Source organism: Musa acuminata, chromosome BXJ3-6 (assembly GCF_036884655.1).
Source record: "Musa acuminata AAA Group cultivar baxijiao chromosome BXJ3-6, Cavendish_Baxijiao_AAA, whole genome shotgun sequence".
NCBI lineage: Eukaryota > Viridiplantae > Streptophyta > Magnoliopsida > Zingiberales > Musaceae > Musa > Musa acuminata.
The window spans coordinates 31751182-31762110 of NC_088354.1; the positions used below are offsets into that span (position 1 = coordinate 31751182).

Genomic DNA, 10929 nt, shown 5'->3' on the forward strand with positions numbered 1-10929 from the left:
GCCTGTGATACACAGTAATCTATAAAATAATCAATCCTTAATTTTCAAGGATTCTTTTACTTCAAGCAAAGTCTTTCCAAATTTGGATTCCTTGTTAATCAAGTCAGTTTACTTTCAAGTTTTCTTGTAAGTAAATATATTACTAATTAATAACTTTTAGAAATACTTATCAATCTCAGCAACGGCTTGTTAGTTTTTATGGTTATGCTTTTTTTCTTCTCATTTTGATGCTTCTTTTCTTTTGACAGTAGCTAGTAGCAATGACTTGATCAGATGTCTCCTCATCCTTTTCTTTATCTTTCATCTTTCTATAATTTTTTCAATTCCCAGTTTGCTTCTTGAGGGCATATAATCTTAGATTGTTGTCATGATGAACAAGTAGGACTGTCGTTATGAGCTTTTGCTAAAGCAGCATTTATCTGTGAGGAAATGGCAAGGTACGTGAATGTTATGTTGCTCCATAGCAACTTGGAGGTTGCAGGTCTGAATTGTTGAGTTTCGTCTGTTTGGGTGACATTATGTACCTGTGACCCTCGCAACACCATATTTAGCAATCTGCACTATGTGCATTTTGCTATACTTTGATCTTTTGCATGATTAATGTAATTTGAGAACTCAGCAAGGCCTTCTGCTAGAGTATAATCCGCGGTGGAACTTTAAGAAAATATCTACTGAACTCTAGTGTATTTGTGCCTAAGATCCTTGAGTGGAATCTCCATTTTCTACTTCATCTTGTCTTTCTTTAGGTAGTCATAGGAAATTAGAGGTTTCTATCTAGTCCCTCAAGCATACATTTTAATTAGTGAGATTAAATAGGTTGCCCTTCTCGCACAAAAGCATTTTATGGTCCCACTTCTCCCCAGATTTGCCTAAAAGTAACATTTAGGTTTATATCTTTAATTGTGAGCAATCCACTCGAACATTTTTTGTGGGCATGGAGTTAATGTCATACCTACTGACTGTTGATGCATGATAAACATAATGATAATGGTTCATAAAAGAGTATGAGCATAAAACTAAGGGCATGCAATTTGACTAGAAATCTGAAATATGTGCCACTAGGCTAGAAGGTTGCTAAAAGTTAGCCCCTGTGAATTTCCTAGCAATATCTTAAATTTGCAATTACAAAAAAAAAAATAAATGGGCGAAGGTAGGAGACATAATGGATGGATATTGTTTTTGGTGCTACCCAGTTGACAATCCAAAAGGTAAAAATGGATTGAGAAATTAGCAAAAGGAAAAAAAGGCTCTCAAGTGCGCTTTTGTTCGGTAAAGCATGTGTGCATTTGAAAAGGATGTGTGTTGTAAAAATGAAAGAACTGAGTGAAAAACAACTCTGCGATAGGAGTTGTATCACTTGTACTTCATGAGGACCAGAGTGTTGTAAGTTGCGATTGTTTGGAGGAATGACATAGATGGGAGGAAGGTTCTTTAGGAGATATATAGAACTTATGCTAAAGACTCTAAAGCTTGTAGTAACTTTGTATAGCACTGCTAGCATCAAGATTTCCTTAATTGCTTATGTTGGTGCTTCTATGTTGCAGTACGTAACTGCCAAGATTTTTTTTTTCAGTATCTGGTTTTTACTCAGTTGTATTCTTGATGCAGCTTATGTAGGTCTTGCTACGATCACTGGGTTTGTATGGTGGTTTGTCTATTCTGATAAAGGTCCCAAATTGCCATACTATGAATTGGTAATCTGTCAATTTTGTCTTTATTATTTTTCCAACTATTTCCTGCTGCTTAGGAAGTCCATCTTCTGTTGAGTTGGATCGGACTGCCTTGTTTTGTACCGATTCAGGTGAAACAGGCTTCCTTTGTTTTATATCTTCTAACTATAATTTGTAATAGTCTCCTTAGCAGTCTGTGACACTTTAGATAGTTTTCCCTTTAACTTATTCTCTATCAAAACTACTGCAAACAAAAATATCTTTTTTTACATCTTTCCTAGTAACTCCATATGTCCATCTCAACATTTTCATTTTAATAATACAAACTTTCTATATATGTTTTTTTTTTTTTTTGCTTAGATCCATAAAACATAGCTGGTATAATAACAACAGTCCTATAGATATTCCTTTGACTGCACAAGACTCTTGATTCCCCTCTCCATTTCAATCATCCGGAATTTATTTTATGAATAGTATCTTTGTCTATCTCTTCATTTTATTAAATAATATATATCCAAGATACCTAAAAATTTTACTTATAGAAACTTCTTGGTTTTGTACAATGTAACCATATCCTCATGTCTACTTCTAGTATTACTTAAATTATATCTCATGTATTTAGGCTCACTCCTTTAGAATGGGTTTGTGTCCATAACTCAAGTCATTTCCAAAGTTTGTGTCCATAAGTCAAATTTAGAATCAATTACATTTAAATTATCATTTACTAAAACAATACAATTCACCAAGGAGGATTATCCTGAATATGAGTGGTAAGGTCATTACTAATATGAAATGGGAAGGACTAAGGACTTTATGCACATACTTGATTTAGTCCTATATTAACAGGTATAACAATAGACACGCTGTAGTAATAATGCTAGTGACTACATCATAACTATCGTACATATCTTTTATAACAATATAACTAGTAAAAATTCTTTCTTTTCTAAAAGAAACCATAATAAATCTTTTAAAAACTTTATCATAAGTCTTTTCTAAATCAATAAAAACCATTTGCAAACTATGAAAACCATAAGAACTAGATGGCCCATAAAACTATGAATTAGATAACAATAGTTGGGCCATAACACTTGAATGGAACATATCATTTTGCATCAAGCTATACTGCTATATTCATAAACTAGTGGATCCACACTGTTTGACATTCACGTCTTTGAATGACATACACCTGAATAGATCTGCACATGTTGTACCGAAGATTTGGCTTGTTCACTGTGTCTTTCTTTGTGCGTTTGTGTGCAAACTTTAATCCATTATCCTAAGTTTCTCGGTGAGAATTGTATTTATGTTATTATGTATTCTTTTGGTATTATTTTACTCTTTCACTCTGGTGTGTATGTGTTGATTTTGACATTTTAGCAATGCAAACATTAGTAAACACTTCTGGTGAGCAATTTTGTTTGATATATGATGCTGAAGACATTACAAGCAGTAATAAACGTGAAACTAATAAAAGCAATAAACCTACAATTGAGTCATGGGCTGAACCTAGTTAGCAAAGGTCATATTCTTGGATCTTGACTCTTGGAGGTCAGGTCAGGTAACAGAATTGAGCATCAAAGAAACACAATGATGAAAATTTCCTGTGGAATAGTAATTTAATTTACAAGTTAATGTTACTGATTCCATTCCAAGAGGAAATATCAGGTAAAGTTTTCTTCAATGGTCTTGATATTTGAATATTTCAGAAAGTATTATACAGACATTAAATTTAACATGAGTAGTTTTTTTTGCTGAAAATACTAGATATCAGATCTCATCTGCATTCCTAGTCCTAATTGACTTATAATAAGAACCATTGTAGGAATAAAACTAATATGGACTGGGAAAGGTTTAAGTCCTAGAAGTTTAAGGAGCTAAAAGAAGAAATACAGGAATTACATTTGGACTCCCATGCTAGTATAATTTTGGCTTACCAATGGTGCTGTTGCTGCATTGATGTAATACTTTGGTTTTTATTTGGATGTTGGAGGTAGATAGCAAATGGGGAAGGGGAAGAACTAACAGAGAAGAAGAAAAAAATAAATTTAGAAGGAAGAGAGCAAAGATAAGAAAGTCATTTCATGATGAGTGAACAATTATGCTTCTAAGAACTTATTTAGTTACTCCTTGTTCTTATAGCTCACATGAAAAAGATTCCTTTTTTTTCATACCAAGGTCTTACAAAAACTGTAGAAGAAAGGAACAGCATGCAACATGAACAACATGCCACAAGAATGGGCAGCAAATATATGTAAATTATAGTTCTACCTTATCTGAGCAATTGACTAAAAGATATGGTGATTAGTGCATGAGGCTACTGCCAATGCAGAGTCTGGGAAGGATCAAATTGTGCAACTTTGCCTCCATAGATAGGGGCTATTTTAGTGACTAAAACCTTAGTAACCTAGTTTGCAAATGAGCAGTTTTACCATTGTATAATATCAAACACCAAGTTATAGAAATCTCCGATGAGAGCTCTTTTTAATTATTAGGCCATTAAGCCATCACAAATATTTCCTATTCTTCTAAAAGAATAAGTTACAAGTTACAACATTATCCAATTTATCCAAAATTCTTTCCAAATTAGTTGAGTGACTAAGATGGTCATTTATTTATATGGTGCTTGTAAATTTTAATCCTTCACAATCTTCATCATTTTGGTGGACCTACATCTCAAAGCTGGTAATGACGCTCAAGTCTTATGCAAGAAATCCTTTACAATCGGGTGATATGTTTCATTTACAAAAATGATACCGACATGAATATAAATATTAAGCAAGTTACTGATTAAGCAAAATGCTGCTCTGGGTGCAACTAAGAGTGAAACCCTCCAGGAGATGAGGCCAGCTGGAGATTATTCTTTGCAATCAATACTGATACTTTTTCTTCGGAGTTAAAGAGGGACAAGCCTATTCAACAATAATAATTATATGAAGAAATAATGTATATATATTACATGTCACTTTGAGGCATACTAGTCTGATAAAGATGGTAGATATTATTTTCTTAGGCTATCATGTGACTAGGCTTTCCTCTTTCATGTGGGCTTTTTATGTATGTATGTTTTGACTGTTTGAGAATTTGTTCCTTAATCGTGATGACAGGACTTTATCTAGTATGCTCTTTTGTCTTGTTCTTCCTGTTTATGCTGTCTTCTAACATTTGCACAACCTGACTTTTTTCTAATGATGTTAGGTCAATTTTGATTCTTGTCCAACAAGGGAGACATCATATCCATGCAGTATATTTGATGATCGACATCCATCAACTGTATCAATGACTGTCCTCGTTGTCGTTGAGATGTTTAATGCTTTGAATAACCTAAGTGAAAATCAGTCTCTCCTGTAAGTGAAAATTAACTGAAGTAGCCTTCTTTTTGGAAGTTGTGAGCCTCATCTTAATGTGCATATATTTTGAAATGAACACAATGCTCTATCTTTCGAGTCTGTAATCATTTTGTTAACATTTTGATTATCTAGATTCCTTTAGATCTATTGTTTTGTACTTTGATTTTATTTTAAATATTATTATCAATAATTGAAGATTTATCAATTATTATCAAAACAGCAAGTACTATTTCATTGACAATAGATCTCTTGTACCGGTGTTCGGTCAATTGTTTCCTCTTAGACTGAGTTTTGTGCTACCCAAAGACCGAGTTACCCTACTCGAAGAGTGAGTTTTCCTACATACATTTATTGTTGCTCGACCCCTCGACCAGTTAACCTAACCTCGAGCAAACATTGGCATCTTATTTGGGTTGTTCCTTTGCTACCTAGGTGACAAAAGGTTTGAGCTTTGGTAACAACTACTTTGCTTACAAGATTAAGGTTGCATACATTGGGCCTCTCTATGGCCCCATTGGGAAGAGTTTCATGCATCAGCTGACTCTTATTTTAACTATTTTTTACTGGAGATTGAGTTTTTGCACCATGGTATGGTTTCTTCCCTGTTGGTGGCGAAGATTCAAGTCATGAAAATAACATCTTTACTTATAGAAGTAAGGCTGCACAACCTCACATCGTAGGAGCCTCGTGCACTATTATCAATGATTATCATTCTTAGTGTGGCCTCACATTGTGTTTTATGATTAGGCTTCAACAGGCCTCTGCGCCATAGTGCACTTTAGAGTGTTTGAGAACTCATTGTACTTGTCCAAACAATTTTCTGAAGTTATTACTCTTTAGTCGGTTGTTTTGATTGTAATAAATCAATCTTTTTCATTTTGCCTTTATGATATGCTGAACAAATAGGTGTCTTAAGTCCATCATGAGTTACCTTTCATTTGTAAATTCATGACTGTCCCAAAATTACGTGTTATGCTGCCATTAGAACCATATTACAAACTAGTAGTTCCTAAGAAGCTCAGCTTATGGCACTGTTCTATCATAAATCCATGAATTTCCCAAAATAAGGCATGTTGTTGGTATTAGAACCATACCACAACCTATTGATTCATGCCTTCTGCTAGGGACAAAAAGATCTACAATGACATCTAAGACAACCAACAGAGAACGTGGCAAAAAAATATAGAAAGGGGCTTAATTCAAACTCACTCATAATCTAAACAGGTTCACCATTAGTTGCATCAACACAATACTGGACCCAAGTCAATTTCTACGAAATTCTTTTATCTTAAATCAGATTTGGTTAGTAATGGGCCTCATAGACAGCTAAGCGTGACACCTCATAGACATGTTACAGAGAGCTAAAAGCTTGGGCTTGTAAAACTTCATTGAAATGAAAGAAGGTATGTTTTTACATAGCACGAACAAGTACCTTGGCAACATATCTGTTCCTGGTAGAATGTTACAGAGAGCTAAATGTAAAGAAGAATGTTTTGCCAAGTTGCCTGAGCTTAAGCTAGAAATTTCTTTTGAATGTGTTCCCTTCTGTTGATTATTGTTTCTAAACTGCCTGCAGAATGTTGTTCGCCTGTAATAAGTCAACTGCACCTGAAACTTGCACCCATTCTTTATTTTGAGGCTTGTCTCAATTGTCAATATGAATAAACTATCCAGTGCAGTTAAATGGTCGCAGATGCTTGATGCATAGTTCATTCCTTCCCTTAATTTTGTGGTTTCTCGAATTACATATAAAGCAGGTTAGTTATGTACTTGAGTTAAATGTGAGACAATATATCTTTTGCGTGCTTCATTGATCTTTGCTCATGAAAGTTCAAAATGCCTTGATCACTGTGCTGGATAGTTTTCTGTGAAATGGTTGAAGACTGAATTTACCATTTGTTGTTCGATAATCACTGTTGGTTTGAGTAGGTATTGGTTCAATCATTACTCAAGCATAATACTGTGCCTTGGAAACAAGGATTTTGTGCCTGACTGTAACTTCTTTGGTAGTTTGTAATATTAGTTAGTAGTCATTCTGAACTAGGGGAGATGTTCTAATGTTAGTGTTCATGCTGCCCTACTTTGCAGTGTCATTCCCCCATGGAGTAATCCGTGGCTACTAGCATCAATAGCTCTGACGATGCTCCTCCATGTAGTAATTTTGTATGTAGAGCCTCTGTCTATGCTTTTTTCGGTAAGTCCTTGTTCTCCTTAACTTGTTAATGAACTTCACATTGTGAATTGACTTAGAAGCTGAATTTTACTATAAAGGCTTAAAATTAAGAAGAAGAAAAGAAGAAATATAATAAATTCCACGTGATTCAGGTGACTCCACTGTCATGGACTGAATGGACTATCGTTATGTACCTATCCTTTCCTGTAAGCATTCTTTCTCTCTTATATTTACCATTATGTATGTAATATATATGGTAACTCATTTATATTTATATTTATAGTTTTACCACTTCATGATTTCTGGATTACAAAATATTATAATTTTGTTGTTGTTAGATGAATTTAATATTTAGTTCATTTGCATTGATAATTAAATTCACTTGCAAGTGCAAGGGAACAAATTTCCTGTTTTGACAATTACAATATGCCCCTCATGCTTTACATTGTTTTGTTACTTTCATTTTAGATGCATAATGTCCAGATACTATGAAGCATTCCTTCATGAAGAATTCATAGTATAATCTGTTTTCAAATTCTATAATCCACAATGATGTCTTCCCAAGACCAAAAATAAAAAAATTACATTTAGTGTAAGTTTCAAATGTCTGAATTATCTTTTTGAACCTTTCCTGATTTCATCGGCTAGTAGAAATCATGCTGAACAATAAATGGTTATGAATGTTGGACTTTTGAAAACTCATGCAGTGGAACCCACTTAGGTTCTCTCATGTATATATTGCCAGCTTATGTGACGAAACATATACTGTGTTCATTCTACCTTACATTTATGCATGTGGGTCTATGTGAGTTTATATAAAGTTGGATGCATGTCTCCATTTAATGGATTTGGGTGTTTGTTATACTTGTAATATTTTTATTTAGGATCATTTTATGTGATGAAAGGCAGCTTACATGTATTCATGTTGATCTCAGTGAATTTATCAATGCATATGGAAGTGGACTCCATGTATTGAATAACAGTATCTTTTACAATTATTAGAATTTTATTACCTTTATTTATTGTGTCGGTTTGACAGTATATTTCTTGTATTTTGAAATACTTGTGTAGAGGTATCTGGTACACATCTGATTTCAATATTTATTGGCTATTACTTGGTGCTGGACCTTGTTTTTCTACAATGACCTGATAATTCAAAATATTGATATTTCTGGATGTCAGTGTCGTTGCTTCCTATGAAGGGTGTTTATCTTAAAAACACTCTTGGTGTGTGTGCATGCTTGTCTGCACGGTGTTTGGTTGTTTGTATTTTGATCTGTGTTCATTTATGCCCTCTGCCCCAGTCAGAACTATCCATTCTGTTTGATCAAATAATAGCAGTTTATTCAAAATTGTACACCTTTTTTCTGTTGAATTTGTTTGATCCCTTCTCCTGGCATTGGTTCAACCATGGTTAGTGGGATGGATGACATCTGCTTTTCGATAGTGGCATTGTCCAGTTATTCTTTTGTTCCTTGATCTGTCTTACTCTTTGCTAATATTTGTTGTTTTAAATAAGAATTATTGTCATGCACGTGCAGGATAATTTTCTGTATAATCATTTTTTACTAAACACTTGATTTATTGATGACATGAATCTATTGTAGGTAATCATTATTGATGAGGTGTTGAAATTTTTCTCAAGAAATTCCAGAGGTACTCTCTCTGTTATTTCCTTAATTTGTGTTATCGTTATTGAATGCTGTAATTTAGCGAGCTTTTTGTAATTTGATCCCAAGTATGTATGTTATTCTTCTTGATTGTGTTGGATTTTCATTGCAAAGACATCTAAGAATCTAGAAGATTGAACACTGTTAATGCAATATGGAACCTGCTGCATTTATTTGAATACCATAGAAATTTCATCTACTGATAGGTAGCTTATTTCATTGTCTGCAGGCAGAAGGTTCGGCTTTAGATTCAGAAGACCTGATGCACTTCCAAGAGAAGCCCGCGACAAATAAACTTTTTCACCCAGCTTTGAGCAAATTTTGACTCAATCAGTGCCCGAGTTAGTAATGAAAAAATCCTACCGATGCTTAGGTTCAGTGAAAGTACATGTAAAGCAGATGTTCTTCGAACTGATGTTTTTGGCAACAGTTCAATTCCTTTATCTCATCGTTTATAGCTTGTACAACTAATTATATGGGATGATTCAGATAGTTTTGTTCAAGTTCATCCTTTGTTTTCCGTCAAATTATAGAAGATATTTCCTTGTAATTGTTTTATTCCCTTGTTTGTGGCATTTACAAAGATCTGCTATTTTGGAGGTCTTTGTACAACTTTTATTGTCGAGATTGAACATGTCAATACAATGTTGTCACCAAAAAAATAGAATTGATAATTTGAGTGTCTATATATATATATATATATATATATATATATATAGAGAGAGAGAGAGAGAGAGAGAGAGAGAGAGAGAGAGATTATAGCAATCTTTCATAGAACTTGAATAAGGTTAAGATTTTGGGAACTTGCTATCATGAAGAATTTTAGCTATGCAGCACCCTCAAAATATATTGTAGTAAAAGTAAATTTTGGTGAAGAGATGATTAGATAGTGGAACCTTCTTAACATTTAATAACTTTAAAGGCTATCAAGGTTTAGATCTCTTACTATAGGTCACATGGCCACTTGCAATCTGTTGAGGTGCGTCACCCCATGGAGTGTGGGATGAGGAAGTGGTCAGCACGGGGGAGTGATGGGGAGGGGACGCTCGGTAAATATAGTGAGTGCAGGGCGATGGCGCTTCCTCCTGCATGGCGTCGCTCCGACGTGATACGGCCGTGCAAGGGAAGCGTTAATCATGTTTTAGAGGACGATGACGTAACGCCTCTCACAAATGCTGTGGCTAGCCCGACCGCCACGCAATTGGAGGTTGTGGTGTGGGACTCGCACCGACCAAGCGGGTTGGTAGGGAATCAGAGCAGGCGACGGAGTCGTAGTCGCACGCCGCGTCGGCCTTCGAAGTAGGATGAACACATGAAATGGAAGAAGATGATGTTTATGACGTTGACTTTATGGTGAAGCCTATTGCATCTTCTCCTTCGGAACACATGAAATGGAAGAAGATGATGTTTATGACGTTGACTTTATGGTGAAGCCTATTGCATCTTCTCCTTCGGAGGACGAACGCACGATGCTTTTAGCGTTGAAAGAAGCCTATTGTGTCTTTTTATTTTCATTGTGTCTTTTTATTTTCTTCTTTTTTTTTAACTGACTGTTAGAATATATATTATAGATATGATTTGATTCTTGTGGTTATCGGCTAATAGAAATAAAATTTAATTATAGTAATATTTCTTAGGAGATAATATTAATGACAAGAACTCTCCTAATTATCATCCTAAACCTTCTGCTCTTGTCTATAAAAAAAAAAGGTTTTAATTTTAAAGAGATTATATATATTTTCTCATTTCCCCTTTGTCTCTAATTCATTGCTTATCGTAAACCTACGAAGGTAGGAAGAGAGGCGACTGAAAGTCTAGTTTTCTTTACATATTGATATTGATATTGCTATAGCTTTTGAATCTGACGTCGGTGCGATTAGATATCTGAATAACATCAAAAGGTACACATTATAAATTTGATTTATTATTATTTGATTTTAGTTTTTAGCATCAAAATTTTGCATAACAATAGCATGTTATAATTTTCATACTTAAAAATGATATCAGAGTCATATTTTAAAATCAAATACTTTAGATTGTAAAATTATTTAAGATCTATTCCGTAT

General features: G+C 34.3%; 1 protein-coding gene across 2 annotated transcripts in view; it reads left to right on the plus strand.

The window, feature by feature from the left end:
* The window catches only part of LOC103988849 (calcium-transporting ATPase 3, endoplasmic reticulum-type), a 66153-nt gene extending 56732 nt beyond the window's left edge, over positions 1-9421 (plus strand). Inside the window, exons 29-34 of one of the 2 annotated variants that reach the window (XM_009407507.3) lie at positions 1609-1694; positions 4869-5017; positions 7109-7214; positions 7346-7399; positions 8801-8849; positions 9093-9421. In XM_009407507.3, coding sequence (XP_009405782.1) covers positions 1609-1694; positions 4869-5017; positions 7109-7214; positions 7346-7399; positions 8801-8849; positions 9093-9157 — 509 coding nt within the window. In that variant the 3' untranslated portion in view covers positions 9158-9421. The remainder of the gene's footprint in view (positions 1-1608; positions 1695-4868; positions 5018-7108; positions 7215-7345; positions 7400-8800; positions 8850-9092) is intronic. The other variant, XM_018827764.2, reaches the window with a different exon arrangement.
* Positions 9422-10929: the final 1508 nt, after the last annotated feature.